The 18,019-nt window shown below is 56.9% G+C and overlaps 1 protein-coding gene across 7 annotated transcripts in view; it reads left to right on the top strand.

The window, feature by feature from the left end:
• Positions 1–16,897, top strand: part of LOC120880122 (transformation/transcription domain associated protein) — a 90,157-nt gene extending 73,260 nt beyond the window's left edge. For 5 of the 7 annotated variants that reach the window (XM_040263283.1, XM_040263310.1, XM_040263266.1 and 2 more), the window contains 11 exons: positions 1,920–2,121; positions 3,260–3,424; positions 4,794–4,884; positions 6,386–6,585; positions 7,310–7,571; positions 9,468–9,693; positions 10,464–10,681; positions 11,542–11,726; positions 14,138–14,341; positions 14,424–14,618; positions 15,901–16,897. In XM_040263283.1, coding sequence (XP_040119217.1) covers positions 1,920–2,121; positions 3,260–3,424; positions 4,794–4,884; positions 6,386–6,585; positions 7,310–7,571; positions 9,468–9,693; positions 10,464–10,681; positions 11,542–11,726; positions 14,138–14,341; positions 14,424–14,618; positions 15,901–16,185 — 2,233 coding nt within the window. In that variant the 3' untranslated portion in view covers positions 16,186–16,897. The remainder of the gene's footprint in view (positions 1–1,919; positions 2,122–3,259; positions 3,425–4,793; positions 4,885–6,385; positions 6,586–7,309; positions 7,572–9,467; positions 9,694–10,463; positions 10,682–11,541; positions 11,727–14,137; positions 14,342–14,423; positions 14,619–15,900) is intronic. The other 2 variants (XM_040263291.1, XM_040263275.1) reach the window with 1 other exon arrangement.
• The last annotated feature ends 1,122 nt before the right edge of the window (positions 16,898–18,019 follow it).

Below are 18,019 nucleotides of genomic sequence, written 5' to 3'. Positions count from 1 at the left end.
AAAACTGTAGGATATTCCGTTTCGAAGATGCGATAGCTATGGTAGTCTGAGTTTTTTACCTGTTGAAACTTGTTATATGAAAATCACTACAAATAAGGCTGGTAAGTCTGAATTCAAATAGCAGATCTATGACATTTTCATCCAATGATTTATTTCATGCTTTGAAAATATTACCTTCATTAGAAGTGTGTTTAATATTTTTTCTTTCCACATTTATAAATTCCCTATTAAGTTTTTACCTAAGCCAGTCTGATGCTTAAATGATTTTAAATGTCAACAATATTAAAAATATAGCTAACATTTTTCTAAATGATTAAAGCTTTGCACCCCTTCATTTTGGGTTTCACTGGTGGCTCAGATGGTAAAGAATCTGCCTGCAATGCAGGAGACCCAGGCTTGATCCCTGGGTCGTGAAGATCCCCTTGAGGAGGAAATGGCAACCCACTCCAGTATTCTTGCCTAGAGAATTCCATGGACAGAGGAGCCTGGCCGACTACGGTCCATGGGGTTGCGAAGAGTTGGACACAGCTGAGTGACTAACACACACACACACACATTCTCTTTCATTTAATTATGAAATCAAGTCCGTGCAGTTCTCCAGCATACCTCTCAAACATACCCACCCCACATGCATTTGCAACTGCCTCAATTCAAGCCTCCTGACTGCCTCCAGCTTCTTCACTCTCCCACACATTCTCAACATGGTCACAAAGTGGTCAGATTTGTGTCTCAGAAGGATCACCCCACTATTCTGCTCAACCCTGCCCTGGCTCCTCACCGCACCCTGGTCTCTCTCTTGTGAGCACGGTGGCCCTCGGTGATCTGGCGCACACCCACCTCTCCTGCCCGTCTCCCATCAGAGTGCTTCACGCTAGACTAACCGGCTGTGAGAACTCTCTGCAGGACTCTCCATGGCCCCCCTTTCTTCATTACCATCCTTTCATCCTGAGTTCTGGTGAACTCCATCATCCTTCACAACCCAGCTCAAACATGACTTCTTCCCTAAGGCTTTATTAAGCCCGTCCAGCTCCAAAATTAATCACTCCCTCTTCTAAATCTTGTAGCATACCTTTTACTTAGCACTTGTATTATAACTATTAGTTTCTATGCTTGCCTTTTCTGTATCACTGTAAACCTTTTGAGACCTTGAAAGCAGTTTTGTGTTCATTAAACCAAATTGTCTTTGCTTCAACAATCTAAGTAATTGGGAGCAGGGATGGGATGTTTCCAGGGTGATCCACAGTAGCCGAGATGCTGCTGCTTCTCCACAGCAGACATAAACCTTGTGTTTCTTTAATCACAGGGATCACCAGACCCTCTTGGATTAGCATACATAACACAGCTCTTAAATATGGGTTGAGTATTTCTGACTTTGTGCAAGATACGTACATTATGTTTTACTTTAAACCTTTGGCAGGGGTGGTGGTTGTTTAGTTGCGAAGTCATGTCTGACTCTCTTGTGACCTCATGGACCGTATAGCCCGCCAGGCTCCTCTGTCCATGGGATTTCCCAGGCAAGGATACTGGAGTGGGCTGCCATCTCCTTCTCCAGGGAGTGAAGTGTTGACATGAACGTCAGCGTGGATGAACCTCAAAAAACACTTGAGGCTGATTGAAAGAGTCTAGACACAAAAAGTCGCCGTCCGTGGGTCCATTAATGTGAGATGTGTGGTGGTCAGTCTACCGAGACAGAGCAGCAGAAACTCCATGGGTGGCCACTGGGGCTGGGGGTTGGGGGCAGTGGAGAGTGGTGCTTCGTGGGTCGGGGTTTCCTTGGGGGTGATGACAAGGTTCGCAGCCTCCGTAGAGGTAGTGGTCACACGGCATTTTAAATGTACCAACTGCCACCAAATCAGTCACTTTACACCAGTTGGTTTCCTATTCCGTGGTGCTCACGGTCTCAATTCGTGTCCTCCTAGGTCTGAGGAAGCGAACAAAGCGTTCTCTGCCGCTGTGCAGATGCATGACGTGCTGGTGAAAGCCTGGGCCATGTGGGGCGACTACCTGGAGAACATCTTCGTCAAGGAGCGGCAGCTGCATCTCGGCGTGTCCGCCATCACCTGCTACCTGCACGCGTGCCGGCACCAGAATGAGAGCAAGTCGAGGAAGTACCTGGCCAAGGTGAGTCCGGAGGAGGCCTTCCCGGGAACCTTCAGTTGGGATGGAAGCTCAGCGACCTCCTGGTCCGTGCTGGGCATGAGGCAGCAGAGTCCGTAGGTTCTATTTAAAGCTGGAAAGGGGAGGCCTGGATGTTCTTGGGGTCAGAGGACTTCTCAGTGGCACAACCGAACCTGGAGTGTGGATGGGTCTTAGAGCTCAGGTCCGGTGTGGCTGTGGGCCTCCCACCAGACGGGGCTTCCTGCAGACTGCAAGGGCTCTGCCAGGAGCGCGCCCTGCCACCTGCCTCAGGCTCTGACCTCTCACTCCCAGGACCGTGCACACAGGCCGGAGCCGGTCAGCTGTGGTCACAGGTGACGCTGAGTCCCCGGGTTCCTGCAGGGTGAGGTCGTCCCGCGGTACCCCACTACAGCGCCAGGCAAAGGGCTGTATCCACATGTGCCCAGTGGGTGGCTGCTTGAGCCCGAGCACCCTCCCAGCTTGCACCCTCTTGGCTTCCCTGGGAAACACATCCGTACAACCCAGAATCCATTCTCGCAGATAACTTAAGAATAGGTTGTTCCGCTTACTTTGTCTAATAAAGGTTAGGAGTTTTTAGAATTCCTTGATTTACCATCAGAGTTTGGCTTGAGCGTCTAAGTAGCGAAAGCCGACTGTAGACACAGCCTGACTGTAGTAATGCCGAGAGGCCGCCTCACCGCCCACCTCCAGATGTGCTTTCTTGCAGATGAAATAGCTCCAGACGCCTCTTGGCAGCAGACTGCCAGCAGGGCGTGGCCTCGCGCTAGGGTGGTGGTGGTCGTCTGAGATCTGAGCAGAAGCCCATTTTGTTCTGGGGAGATCGCAAGAGTGCGATAACGGGCTGGAGCCCCTTGGGTCCACATGACCACCGCTAGCCAGCTGACGAGATCAGTTAATAGTTGGCATTAAAGCTAAACCTTGATGAAAACTGTATTTAAATTCTCAGCATCATTTGTCTGTGAGCTTTATAGCGAAGCTTCATCACACAGTTGGGCCTTCTGTCGGTGTTTTCCCGTGATGCCAGGAAAGGTGCCCTGGGTGGCAGTTTGATGTTGGAGGAACGCCCCCTGACCGGAACCGGAGACTTTGATTCAGCTCTCTGACTTCCCTTCGGTCCTAGGTGCTATGGCTTCTGAGTTTCGACGACGACAAGAACACCCTGGCGGATGCCGTGGACAAGTACTGCATCGGCGTGCCGCCCATCCAGTGGCTGGCCTGGATCCCACAGCTGCTCACCTGTCTGGTCGGCTCCGAGGGGAAGCTGCTTTTGAACCTGATTAGCCAGGTGGGACCTGCGAGGCCTCTTCGGTCACAAAGTGGTTCCTTTAACATCCTTGTTTCCGAGAAAGAAAACGTGCATGCTCAGAGTTTTGAAACTAGGATGGATGGGTGGGGGCACACAGTTAGCTGTCGCTTGAAGTCACGCAGAAGTGACAGTACTTGAGCACAGCGGGGCTGGCGGGCAGTGATGTGCGGGACTCACGGCGTCAGGATGCTAACTTCTTCTCTTACACACGTTGCCGCGTAAGATACATGTAAAGCACGCCTTCTGTTAAAATGCAGGGTCCCTGGCGAGCACTCAGGTTACTGCCCGAGTGCGGTGTCCGGTCAGTGCTCACGGCTGACTCCCCGTCGTGGGCTGGACCGGGGGCTCTGAGCCCCAGCAGAAAGCTCAGCGGGCTGTGGGGTCTGTTGCTCTTGGTCCAGCTGTCTGGCTGTGGCTGTTGGAGGCTGACAGTCGTGTGCACTGGGGCAGGCTGGGGGGATTGGGCCTGTAGAAAGGCTGTCGTGACCCGTGTTTGAGGCCTGCTCCAGATTGTCCTCCTCCTGTGTGAAGGCTGAGAGGTGGGGAGGGGCCTAAACAGGGGACACGTGGATACCGTTTGGTCTGGGATTGGTGCCTTTGATGGCGCTTTGTTTTATCAAGTTAGAGTCCTGTATGTAACCTCTCACACGTGAACCTGTAACCAAGCACTTGGGGGCACGCCGCTCACTCCCCGTTCATGTACAGCATCTACACAGCACCCAGAAGTGGTTTCATTCTTCCTTGAGTGCTTGAGGCTGTGTTCCTGGGTACCGGTACTTCACTTGGAGTTGATCTGTCAAAGACGTAGATTCTATTTGGTATCATCATTCACTGGACATCTCTTAACATACGTTAGCCAGCCTCCCTGCAGCCAGTGGCCAAGCTGGGTGATGTCTGCTCAGCCCTTCTGAAGAAGCCGTGGAACTCTAGTTGACCAAAACTGGCATTCCTTACCTAAAAGAAAAAGGCCAGTCCCCTGCGTCCTACAGTTACCCAGAGTGAAGTGACTCGCTAGGGAGCCCCGTCGTCAGCCCGCTCTCGGCTCTGGTGAATGAAGACAGCTGTCATTCTGTGTTCTCTGTCATCGGCCTGAGAGGCAGGCACTCGGGTGTCTGTAACCCTCAGGTTAGACCAGATGACAGTGAGGTTGCTCTGCCAGGAGGAGTCTTGGTGGGCGAGACTGAGGGAATACACCAGGCTGCGCTTGCCTGGGTCTTTTCCTGGGTCTTGCCTGGGGCTAAACTGGACGTTGGGCTTGCTTTTCAGTCCAGCCTCCTGTCTGTGCTAAGTCACTGGTGTCGGCTAGGTGCGGGCCCCTTCCCACTCACGACTGACTCTCTCTGAGCAGGTGGGACGCGTGTATCCCCAGGCTGTATACTTCCCCATCCGGACCCTGTACCTGACGCTGAAGATAGAGCAGCGGGAGCGCTACAAGAGCGGTGCGTCTCCTGGGGCTGCGGCCAGGCTGCGGGGCGGGTCCCCGGGGTGTCCCGAGTTCCCGCTGTCCCAGCATAGGCCCACCGGCAGCTCCCCTCTAGCCTGTGGGCCCGCCTGTGTTCAGACGCTGGGAGGACACCGGGGCGGGAAGACAAAACCTGACCTCCTAGGGGTTGCTGGCTCTCCTTCACCATAGTGTGACAAGGTGTTCATCCACTCCAGTGATTCTATCCATACGTAGGAAAAAAATGTGTGAAACCCAGGGGGCTCAGCGGTAAAGAATCTGCCTGCCAAGACAGGAGCTGTGGTTTCGATCCTTGGGTAGGGAAGATGCCCTGGAGGAGGAAATGGCAATCCATTCCAATATTCTTGTCTGGGAGATCTTACAGACAGAGGAACCTGGCTGTGGGTCCATGGGGTTGCAAAGAGTGGACATAACTGAGTGACTAAACAAAAAGCGAAAGCTGAACTTACCTCGTTAGTTATCAGTGCATTCTGATAAACAGTTCAGGGGCCACGTACTGTGTTACAAGGAATAGTGCCTCCAGCTGTCAGAAGAATCTGCAGAGATCAGTCTTACCTGGGACTTCTCGGGTGGTCCAGAGGTTAGGACTTCAAGCTCCCAATGCAGGGGTCATGGGTTCGATCCCTGGCCAGGGAACTAAGATCCCATTTCCACATGGTATAGCCTAAAGAAAAGGAAATCAATCTTCACCAAATGTAAAAACTTATTCAAAATAGAAGTTTTTAAATCTGTAATGATTACTGTGGTCTGTAGAGAAATAACCTACTTAATGGTTTCAGTTACCCACTAAGCATGGTGCTCTCTAAACAGTTAAAGCACCGCTTGCTTCCTGTGTCTTTAATACGTAGACACGCTCACTGCGAGGCCAGAGCCTTTCCAGGAAGGTGACTCCCTCCTCCCGACGGTGGTGGCAGCTCCTGGTCCTGCGTGGGGTGGGTCTTCGTGCCAACCTCCTGGCTGGCTCGGTAGATTGGAGTTTGGGTCAATTGAAAGTTAAGGTTTTTTTGTTCTAAGTGAGCTAAAGCTTTAAAAAAATGAGCATCAGGGGTTCTGTAACATTTCTTACGTAGCAACTAGCTTTGTTTTTAATGTCTTTTTATACCTGTGGTTTGGCTTTCCTTGATGAAAGAACACTTCTAGATTCTCGGAGCTGTAATACAAAGAATGATTTGTGAAATATTTTGCCAGACCTTAAAAAAAAAAAAAAGCTCAGACTCCCACTGCAGTTAGAGGGAGTCCAGGGAGCCCGCACCCCCGACCTGGACCGCAGTTACGTGCCCACCTCGCGCCCTCCCCCGTGCGCCTTCTGCTGGCACTGCACCCCGGGACAGGGCACCCGCCCCGCAGCCCCGGGAGGCCCCCGGGGTGTGTCCCGCGCCGGCAGGAACCAGCGTTCCTCTGGCCGGGGGTCCTCGGCGCGCCGACTCTCCCGTCGGTCAGTTCGGCGCTGACGCTGGCGTTGTGTGTGTCGCTCTCAGATTCTGGACAGCAGCAGCCAAGCTCAGTGGGTAACCAGTCGCATTCTGCATCAGATCCAGGGCCCATCCGAGCCACGGCCCCCATGTGGCGCTGCAGCCGCATCATGCACATGCAGCGGGAGCTGCACCCGACCCTGCTGTCCTCCCTGGAAGGCATCGTCGACCAGATGGTCTGGTTCCGGGAGAACTGGCACGAGGAGGTAGGCGGCGGGGCCATGCGCCGCGGCGGGCCTGGGTCCGGGCGCCCTCGCAGGCGCGGCCTGGGCACACGAGCTCCCCGCTCCTGTGTGTCTGGGTGGGGGACGGGCTGATGGAGCCGCAGAGGCTCCAGGTCCGCACTCTGGTGCCGTCAGCACCGCCGAAGCAGAAGACTTCGAATGAAGGTGACGTCAAGAAAGCCGTTGCTGCCTTTAAAAGGCTTCTTTTGTTCACTTGTCTGAACCTAACCGCTGAAATCCCACCACTGGCCAAGGAGCAGCGGGATGTGGGCAGAGGTCACCTCAGGGGTCATCACCTCCAGGGGCCAGAGCTGGTTCTCGGGCCGCCACCTCAGTGGTGGTGATAAGTAATCGGCGTTTGTTGTCTGGTTGGCCACGAGGCCCCCTTGTTAGTGCGGTGTTACTCTGTGTGTGCGCAGTACACAGACGCGATCTGAAATAGGTTTTTCCCTGAACAACAGAGGGGCGTGTGCGCGATGCAAAGGGTGGGGTTATGGGTCTTTTTCTTTTGTTAATGTTTGGGACAGCTGTTCCTTGCTGTTGAGAACGCAGCTCGTGGCATGAGCATCCAGGGCGCCCCCCTGCCCTGGTTCTGCACACTGGTGCCCCGAGAGCTTTGCCCGTGGTGGGGCTGGCTGGGCGGGGGGGGCAGCTTGCTCGAGTGCAGAGCTCTGTTGAGCGAGCCCACCATGCCTCTGTCCCCCAGGTCCTCAGGCAGCTCCAGCAGGGCCTGGCCAAGTGCTACTCGGTGGCGTTTGAGAAGAGCGGAGCGGTGTCGGACGCCAAGATCACACCGCACACCCTCAACTTCGTCAAGAAGCTGGTGAGCACGTTTGGGGTGGGCCTGGAGAACGTGTCCAATGTGTCCACCATGTTCTCCAGCGCCGCCTCCGAGTCCCTCGCCCGGCGCGCCCAGGCCACCGCCCAGGACCCCGTCTTCCAGAAGCTGAAGGGCCAGTTCACCACCGGTGAGTCCCAACCCCGGGGAAGCGGCCCCTCACCCGGCTCCTCGGTCCTGCCCATCCTGGTTAACCGCCTCCGTTGCTTTTCTAGAACACAGCACCGGGTGGGCGGGTTAGACTGTAAGGAAATGGGACACTCCCTGCCCCGAGATCTCATGGCCTTCCCTCCAGGGAAGTCACAAAGAATCGGAGCCAGGGTAGACACAGGGTTTTAGGACGCAGTCCCACCGCCTGCCAGGTTTTTGTGGAAGACTGGACAGGGTCAGGTGAGGCAGTAAGACCCGAAGGCGCCGGCCCCACTGTGACGGGCAGGGATCCCCCTGGTGGTGGCTCTGGCGTCAGGAGGATGGGGAGGGGCTCTCGCGTTTCCTGGACCCGCAGGAGCATGGTTCCGGCCCCACCTCTCTGTGTGACCTCTCGGTGCCCCTCAGCCCGAGTCCCCGTCGGGGTCCCCCGGGCACACGCAGGCCAGGCCGCACCCCCCGGAGCTGGAGCACGTGTGGTCTCTCCCTCATGGCATACGGAGGCATCTGGCATGGAAGTCTTGTGGACGCCGTCCTATACTACTGAGAAGTGATACTTAGTGTATCTGTATCTACAACCAAACGTAGTCTGAAATAGAGCGTTAGAGGTGGAACACATCTGGATTCTGACGTGAAAAAAATGACAGGCGCTGAAACCTGGAAGAGGGCCGGCCTCGAGGCGCTGACCCATTGCCAGCTTCAGGGAGCGCCGGATGCCCGCAGCGAGCTCCTCTGGCCACGTGCCCCGGGGGCCAACCCTGTGTCTGCCCTGGGTTCTGGTCTGGAGAGCGCAGGAGGGCTGCCCCTCCTCCCACAGCAGCATCGCAGCCTGGCTCCAGCTCCACGTCTGTGAGGGAAGACTGAGCCACGTGCAAACGCTGTGCCCGAGCGCTGACGGCCGCTTTGTGGCGACAGCCCCGAATGCGAGTCTCCCAGATGCCCCTCCAAGGAGAAGGGACACACACAGTGTGGCTCTCCCACACCCATAGAGCAGATGAAGAGGCGTTAACGGACACACGGCAGCTTGGCTGAACTTCAGAGGAAGTATGCTGAATGCAGAAGGCCGCTCTCAGGAGGGTTCCCGCCACGCACTTCTAAATTCCGAAGCCTTTGTGAGGTCACGATGGAGAACAGAGCAGCGGTGGCCAGGCGTCGGGTGTGGGGGAGGCAGGCATGGCTCCGAGCTGGTGGACGGGGGGCCCTCCTGGACACACAGCGCCCCCACTCATCTCACGGATGCACGCGTGCACGCGGAACACACACAGGTCGCATGCCTGATTCAGCCCCGTGGGTTGTGCCAGTGACTTGGTTTTGGGAAGAAGTGTGTGGCCCTCCCTGTACATTTCTTGGCGCTCCTGTGAATATTTATTTCAAAATAAAAGTTAACAACAAACAAACTCATTCCATGAAGATCAGGCCTGGCCTTGATAACAGCTTCCTGCCCCTGAGTTGAGAAGGTGCAGGCCTGTGTCCTGGCAGATGGAGACCTGCCTCCCCGGTGCTCACCTCGCTAGTCACGGGACCGCCCGTGAGCTGGTAAAGGAAAGCCGGAGAAATGCCGTGAGGAAAAGCCCCACGAGAGAAGTGCGTCGACTGTCGTGAAACTGACGACACGTTTACACAATTAAACTCGCACGTGGGCGTGACGAGTGGCGTTGTGGGAGCAGCCGTGTGTCATGCCCAGAGCTCCGCGCCGTTTATTCCAGTCGGCATTTTTATGTGCTGTTTGTTGGAGTCCTGCCCCTCACAGGACTTTATTACAGACTAGATAGAAAACGCGCCTGTTTCCTCCCTGGGCCGTGCCGGAGTCGTCGCTGTGCAGTGAATTGAAAATCACCCAGGTGACTGAAAATGTTTCTAATCATATTCTGTTTTGCAGATTTTGACTTCAGTGTTCCAGGATCCATGAAGCTTCATAATCTGATTTCCAAACTGAAAAAGTGGATCAAAATCTTGGAGGCCAAAACCAAGCAGCTTCCAAAATTCTTCCTCATTGAAGAGAAGTGCCGGTTTCTGAGCAACTTCTCAGCACAGACGGCCGAGGTGGAAATTCCCGGGGAGTTTCTGATGCCAAAGCCGACACATTACTACATCAAGATTGCTCGGTGAGTGCGCCTGGCTGGCCCAGGGTCACCGACACCTTCCCCCAGCAGATGCCCGGGAGACGCTCCAGGGAGACTGGTCAGCGGTTCACACTGTGATTCCCTCCCATCTGCCCCTGGGAGAGGACACGGAACTGCCCTCGGATTGGAGTCATGGGCACCTTTCACGGGTCTGGGCAAACCTGTGGGTTTCCTGTCTTGTCTGAGTCAAGCTTGTGCTTGCTCTCAAAAGAACCCTTTCTGAATGCTTGTAGAACTTGACGAAGCAGAGTTTTGCAGTGTTTTGTATACTCTGAAAGCACAGTATTCAAAACAGAATCAGACGATGGTGAAATTTTTTAGAGCAAAGCAAGTTGCATCTCATTTAAAATGTAAAGTGAGCTGGGAAGTGGCGACCCTTAACAGGGCCCTCCAGATCGGACCCTGCTGCTACCCTCCACTGTCGGCCCCGAGGGTGTGCAGGCCCCACGCCGCCCCTCCGCTGTGAGCCCAAGGGTGCACAGGCCCCATGCTGGCTCATCGGTAGTAGCTCCTCCATCCCAGGGGCCCAGGCCCTCCCACTTCTGGGGTCCCCGGCATCCTCTGACTGCTGAGGCCTGGCCTTCGGTGCAGCTGTGTGAAGCCCCAGCTTTGCCACTCTTCCTCCCCTTTTGTCCTTCCCACGCCGAGGCGCCCCGTCCCCCGTCCCCGCGAGGCGGGGCGTAGGTAGCAGTCTGAAAGCAGAGGGGCGGAGTGGGCGCGAGGCGCGGTGTCAGCGTCCGGGGTCTCGGCAGGTTCATGCCCCGCGTGGAGATCGTGCAGAAGCACAACACGGCCGCCCGGAGGCTCTACATCCGCGGGCACAACGGCAAGATCTACCCGTACCTGGTCATGAACGATGCCTGCCTGACCGAGTCCCGGCGGGAGGAGCGCGTGCTGCAGCTGCTGCGCCTGCTCAACCCCTGCCTGGAGAAGCGGAAGGAGACCACCAAGAGGCACCTGTTCTTCACAGGTACGCGCGCGGCCGCCTACAGGTACACCCTGCTGGTCCACAGCCCCCACAGAACACGCGCCCGACCAGCACCCGCCTGGAGAAGCAGGCCCCGACCGGGTGGGCGCGCAGCCGTCTCCGCTCGCCCGAGAGCCTGCCCAGGCTCCGGTGACACTGGCTGGGCAGGGCTTGCTGACGGTGCACTCCACACGGTTTTTAAGCTCAATCTGATCTCTTGGGCTTCCCTGCTGGCTCAGCTGGTAAAGAACCTGCCTGCAGTGCAGGAGACCCTGATTCAGTCCCTGGGTTGGGGAGATCCCCTGGAGAAGGGAACGGCCACCCACTCCAGTATTCTGGCCTGGAGAACTTCACGGACTGTATAATCCATGGGGTCACAAAGAGTCGGACACGACTGAGCGACTTTTACTTCTTGATCTGCTCTGGGCACCACCTGCCATGTGGGCACCACCTGAGGTGCCTGCCTGGGAGTCGAGGAGCCCCAGGAAGGCCCCTGACATCTTGTTCAGGAGGCACCCAGCACCCTCAGGTGAGGTCTTTACAGAACCAAGTGGTGGGGGGTGAATCGTGAACCTGTCACGTGGGGCGCGGCTGGGCTGCCTGTGACTTCCCAGCCCCGGAGAGAATGGCGGTCACCCCTCACGTTGCCGTGCGTGGTGTCTGGTCCTGTTCGGAGCTCTCTGCTGGCTGCGCTGTGATCTAGCCTTTTCTGACCTAAAGTCTCTCACTCTTAAGTTCATAATCCCCCAAGATAAGTGAATTGAGAAATCCGCTCTGCAGAGCACTGTGGGTGTTCGAGCACACGCGTGACATGCTCTGCCGTTCGGTCCCCGCCTCACCTGCCGTCTCCTCTCTCTCCTCAGTCCCCCGCGTGGTGGCCGTGTCCCCGCAGATGCGCCTGGTGGAGGACAACCCCTCCTCGCTATCGCTGGTGGAGATCTATAAGCAGCGCTGCGCCAAGAAGGGCATTGAGCACGACAACCCCATCTCCCGCTACTACGACCGCCTGGCCACGGTGCAGGCGCGTGGGACTCAGGCCAGCCACCAGGTGCGGGCGGGCGGGCAGGCACGGGGTGGGGCCGTGGGCCTCGGCCAAGGGCCATCTGTTGCGACAGAACAGAGGTACTTTCCGTTCAGCCTTGCAGAAGCTCAGAGCCCTTCCCGCAGAGCAGCTCAGAAATTAGAATTTTAAAGGGACTTCCCGGCAGGTTCGTTTGGTTGCCAGTGGGGCGTAGCGGGTGGGAGGCCGCCTGCCCTCCTCCTGGGCACGCTCACAGGTTTGCTGCCAGGCCTCCAGGTCGCGTGCAGTCTCTCTGTGGTATGTCCTTGCTGAAGTGCAGAACGTGAGGAAACAGAACCTGCCGGGCCAGCTGTTTCTGTGGCCTCGGGTGTTTCTGTGGCGTCCGGGAGTCCCGGGTGCCCCGGCTGCGCCTGCTGGCGGGGCAGGGTCTCTTTGCGCCTGCTGGCGGGCCGAGGGTCTCTCTGCACCTGCGGTCCCCGCCTGGGGCAGCAGGGATCCGGGAGTCCCGGGTGCCCCGGCTACGCCTGCTAGCGGGCCGAGGGTCTCTCTGCACCTGCGGTCCCTGCCTGGGGGAGCGGGGCAGGGGGAGCGTGGGTGAGAAGGCTTTTTCCAGGGCTCTCTGGGTCACCAAGAGGCAGCTCTGTGGCCGGTTCTCCTGCTGCCTCCGTGGTCCTACCTGCACTCCCCGCGGGCGCCTCCCGGATCTGGGGAGAGACCCCCAGGGCCAGAAGCTGCCTCTGTTGTCCAGGGATTGGTGTCCATTAATCTGGGTCCTGAAGGGCTTGGTTCAGGAGGACAGAGCCCAGGGATGCCCGTCTCAGCCCCGCGCCGTGCTCGGGGCACAGGGTCTGGAGTCAGCCCCCACCGTCGTGTGGGCAAAGCAGGTGGGGGTTCTGTGCTCAGCGGTCTCCGTGGACTGTGGCAGTTTTGAGGTTTGGTGGGAGGTGAATGGATTCGATTCTCAAGGCTCTATGTTCCTTGGACTGTGGGAGCCAGTGACCCTTGTCTGCAAATACGTGGCTACATCAGAAGCCCCCTCCCGCTCTGTGAAGATGGAGCTGAGCGCGGGTCTGGCACAGGGACAGTGCCGGGCCCTCCTGGGCCCGCAGGAGGCACAGACGTCTCTTCTTAGTCTTCCTCCCCTAGTTTGCTTTGTTACTAACTCGGCTCCTTTACCCTTTGCGTTTTTTTACCACACTGCCTGTAAATTTGCTTATTCTGGACACACCGTGTGAGCAGAACCACACAGCACGTGGTCTTTGATGCCTGGCTGCCTCCACAGCGTGTTCTCAAGGTCATCCGCTTGGCGGCATGTGTCGGTACTGTTTCCTGCTGATTATTCTCTTCCATGAAGAGACCATGTTTAACTTATCCACTTACTAGTTGGTGGACATTTATACCTTTTGTCTATTAATACTGCTGTGAACACGCATGTACAGGTTTTTACGTGGACTTGTGTTCTCACTTCACTTGGCATCTATATACCAGCAGTAGAATCGCTGGGTTATGTGGTAACTCTTATGTTTAACATTTTGACGGAGCCACAGACTTTTCCAAAGTGACCGCAGTGTACGCGAGTTCTGATTTCCCCGCGTTCTTGGCAGCACTTGGTACTGTCTGTCTGTCTTGACTACAGCCGCCCAAGTGGGTGTGACGTGCTGGCCTATTTTGGTCGCTAGTGTTTTTCATTTGCTAATTGGCTGTTTGCATATTTTCTTTGGAGGAAAGTCAGTTCAAGTCCTTTGCTCATTTTTTTAAATAGATTTTTTTTTTATTTTGTGCTGCCCTGGGTCGTCACTGCTCCTCGGGCTTTCTCCAGCTGTGGTGAGCGGGGTCTGCCCTCTCGTCGCCGTGCTCTGACTTCTCGCTGTGGACCCCTGGCTCGAGAGGCATGGCTGCGGTAGTTGAGACACGTGGGCTCCGTGCCCCGTGGCGTGTGGAGTCTTCCCGGATCAGGGATTGACCCCCTGTCCCCTCCATTGGCAGCCGGATTCTTAACTACTGGACCGCCAGGAAAACCCCCGTTTGCTCTTTTTTTCTGTTGGGTGATTTGTGCAAAGACTTGTCTTTTCATTGCTTCTGCGCTCTGGATGAGCGTGGCGACACAAGTGACTTTCTCTCTCTGCTGTGTACATCGTCCTGCTTTCCCATGTGCCTCATAACCTTCTGTTGAGAACGGAAGGATGTTCTGGATAACACAGTGTGGGCACACTCACTGTCAGGCCCTTCCCCCCGCGGTGTGTTGCTGTGTGTGTGGTGACTTCGCTGGGCTCAGTCAGCCCGGGAGGCCGTTGAGGAATACCCAGAACCAACGTTGGGACCTTCCCGGCGGCCCTGAGCGCCTCACACCCCCCACCCCCACCCCCCCCCGCCCCCGCCCAAGGTGTCTGTTCAGCCAGCCCGCGCCTGACCCACTTGCCGAACTCCCTGTCCCCCAGGTCCTTCGCGACATCCTCAAGGAGGTTCAGAGCAACATGGTGCCCCGCAGCATGCTCAAGGAGTGGGCCCTGCACACCTTCCCCAACGCCACCGACTACTGGACCTTCCGCAAGATGTTCACCATCCAGCTGGCGCTCATCGGCTTCGCGGAGTTCGTCCTGCACCTCAACAGACTCAACCCCGAGATGCTGCAGATTGCGCAGGTAACGTGGTGGGTGCGGCCGGGCCCCCCATTCAGTCTGCGCCTGCCGCTTCTGCCCCTGAGCGTCTGCCTCCGACCTTTAGGACACGGGCAAGCTGAACGTGGCCTACTTCCGCTTTGACATAAACGATGCCACCGGGGACTTGGATGCCAACCGCCCCGTCCCTTTCCGCCTCACACCCAACATCTCTGAGTTTCTGACGACCATCGGCGTCTCCGGCCCCTTGACCGCATCCATGATTGCCGTCGCCCGCTGCTTCGCCCAGCCCAACTTCAAGGTGGGTCAGGGTCACCCCAGGAGGAGCACGCAGTGAACCCCCGGGGGATGAGATGTGGCCGGACGCCTGTGGCCACGCCGGGGCTCTGACAGCGCTGTGCTGTGCGCCGTGCTTAGGAGGACAGATGGGGGTGCCAGTCCAGTCCATCTGACCCCCAGCCTGTCTTCTTCGCAGTCGGGGCCAAACACACACTGTCTACTCTCTATTCTTCTGACTTCCGGGACCATCTGTACTGATTGCTCTTTTCCCAGATAAGCAGTTTGTGTCTAGAGAAGGCTTCAGACACCAGTTGCTTTTGCAAAACATTTACTCAGAACAGGTTTTAAATCATTGAGTCACCTCCTGACTGCAGTCACAGACTTTGAGCTCTGTTGATGTCCAAGTGCTCTCCTCCCCCCGCCCCCCGCCCCAGTTTCGGTGCTGCTCTGGGGCCTGTGATGGCCTCTGTGAAACGGGTCAGAACATGGAGCCCACTTTCAGGCAGGGAGCACAGTGACGCTCGTCCACTTAGAGTTAAGACCTGAAATACAGCACGAAGTTCTCGTTACATAGAAACACTCGCTTCTGGAGACAGGGTTATCCGAGAGCGGCCCGTGATTGGAAACCCCCTTTTAAAAACCTGTTATGACCTGGAAGAATTACCGGCATCACTGTGTGGGGCCTGAGCGGCTGTGGACAGGAGGAAGCTGGGCTTCTCCACACTCGGGCCACGCTCCTTCCAGCCCCAGTGGGGTGATTTGCCTCCACATTAGATCAGCATAGAGACCACCCAGGACATTGCGCTGGGGCCAGACCCTCAGCGTGTCAGTCCAGGTTACATTTAAGCAGCCCCAGCACCTCTGATGTGACAGCGGGCCACGGCTGGGTGTCCAGTTCAGGAGGATTTGCACGTGGTCTGTCCGTCTTGCCATCACACCGTCCTGTCTGTCATCCCAGTGCCGCCGGCAGAGGCCGATGGGCCTGGTCCCTGGCCCTCCTCTGTCCCCTCCCTCAGGCACTCCTGGCTGTCCTCCCGCGGGCCCCCCTCCAGCCCCCACCACCTTCCCTCAGGACTCCGTTCCACGGTGCCTTGACCTGGGGGTGCAGCAGCCGTTGGTCCCCTGCCTCTTTCTTAGAACCCCAGGGGTCATCACGCGTGTCTGGCTGCAGTGTTCCCGCCAGAGTGACCGTGCTACGGGCCCTGGCTACTGAGGCCCCGACAGCCGCCGCAACAGAGCGCCTCGCTGGGATGCTGCCCTCTGGGCCGGTAGTTAAACGTGAACCTTCTGTTCTCGCCCCGCAGGTGGACGGCATCCTGAAAACTGTGCTGCGGGACGAGATCATCGCCTGGCACAAGAAGACGCAGGAGGACACGTCGTCCCCTCTGTCGGCTGCCGGGCAGCCCGAGAACATGGACAGCCAGCAGCTGGTCTCCCTGGTTCAGAAGGCTGTCACAGCCATCATGACCCGCCTGCACAACCTCGCCCAGTTTGAGGGCGGGGAGAGCAAAGTCAACACGCTGGTGGCCGCTGCCAACAGCCTGGACAACCTGTGCCGCATGGACCCCGCCTGGCACCCTTGGCTGTGAGCTCGGCCACGTCGGCAGGGTGGGGCGGTTCCCGATGGTTGGGGGCTGAGCGTCAGGAAGGCCAGGCAAGTCCAGGCGGGAGCGGAGACCAACCCGCAGCTTTTAAAGCAGCCTTCAGAGAAGCCAGGATTTCCTGGCCTGGAATCTCTTTGTGAATTCTTCTTTATCGACTTCCTCCCTTGTGTGAATGTACAGATCGAACTGTAGGAAACGCTTCCTTGTCGTTTTTAATTTTCAGAGGTTACACCTCCCAGGAGCTTCAAGCTTTTGTACAGAGCTTTATAACAAGTGTACAGAAAGCCCACTTTGTTAGAGAAACAGGAAATTAGGAAGACAGCGTGCTGGATTTTCTCTAAGCACAAACTTCCAGGCTGTGGGGAAGCAGCCTCAGAACCTCCCAGCGCAGCCGGCGTGGATGGAGAGGCAGGGGCTGCCCGCCCCTGTGTTTGGAGTCGGATTCCTCGGGGCCCCGCAGAGCTGGAGAGCAAGCGCGACCCTCGCTGTTCCGCTGCTCTTCGGCTGTCTTCTCAATATTTACTGTCACTGTACCTGGGGGGAAAAAAAAATTTTCCCCTCTTAATTTAAAAAGAAGCAACGAAGGTTTGTTCATTACCTCCAATCTATTCTGTTCACATTTTTATAAGTATGAGCCTTGAGAACGTTCTAAATTTGTACAGTGTGATTTTTTTAGAATAAATATTTTATCAAAGGATGTGTTGTTTCTGCGAAGTGTGCCTCCCGCCCCTCGGGCCAGCGGGGCCTGGGCCCCAGGGTGGCCCCACGGCGACCGTGACATGCGCTGGGCTGGGACCTCAGCTGGGGCTCGGTTCCGCTCTCCTCGGTGTGAAGTCCTGGTCCCAACCAAAGGCAGATGCCAGGAGCCAGCACGAGGAGTCCTGCCCGTGGCAAAGTTCATGAGCTTAAGGGGTCCGACAGGCAAAGGCAAGTCGGGCCTTAGCAGGAAAGCACGCGCGGGGGCTGGTCCCTCTTGGCGCCATTCCCGAGTTTCAGGGCTGCGGCCCAGTGACCCGCATGCAACGGGGAGACACCCAGAGGCGGCGGCCTGGAGCCGCATCCCCGGCTGCGGCCCGTCCTGTCAGCGGGACAGACAGACTGAACCTCATCCCCTGGACTCCAGCCCCCACACGGACGGAGCCTGAGGGACTGGGCTTGGTCCATCTGACTGGACTGTCCATCCTTTATTTGGAGCTGATTGTAAGTTATTTTACTAATACTTGGCTGTTTTTGTGAGCAAGCGTCTTGGGTTCTGGAATGACAGCCTGTATTTCAAATGACAGGTGTCACCACACAACCAGCAGGCTGGAAGGGGGAGGCGCCCGTCTGTCTGACAGCCCTCACTGTGCAGCAGGGTCTCCAGAGCCGGGGTCAGGACATAGCTGAAACCAGACGCTGAGTTACCTCGGTCCTCTTGGAGCAGGTGTGGAGCCTGGTGGTCGCAGATGCATGGACAGCGTTCGGGTGGAGGGAGCATTTGCTTCTCAGCCTCACTGCTTGGAGTCTGGAGTCATCGTCCTGGTGTTCGAAGGGCCCAGGTTCAAGGCCAGGCTTGCCCACACTGTGCCCCAGGCACTGACCCTTGTTCCTGGGAAAGCCAACCTCTCCCCAGTAGAGACCCAGTCCCGCCCGTGCGCCATCGGTTCTTCCTAGAGTTGGCAGCCCTGAACCAGCACCTCCGTGACCAGAAGCCTCTGCTCGCTCTCCCGAAAGAATGTGGCTTTGCTGGGACCTGGGTACCCAGGAGCGAGGAAGGTCAGACAGAGGGCTTGTGTGGGGAGCCAACCCCAGTGTGTGCCCAGTTTTCCTAACGCGGTTC

The sequence above is a fragment of the Oryx dammah genome, unplaced genomic scaffold (genome assembly GCF_014754425.2).
Source record: "Oryx dammah isolate SB20612 unplaced genomic scaffold, SCBI_Odam_1.1 HiC_scaffold_2, whole genome shotgun sequence".
Classification (NCBI taxonomy): Eukaryota; Metazoa; Chordata; class Mammalia; order Artiodactyla; family Bovidae; genus Oryx; species Oryx dammah.
Note: the sequence above shows the minus strand (reverse complement) of the source record. Positions and strands in the feature narration are given on the sequence as shown.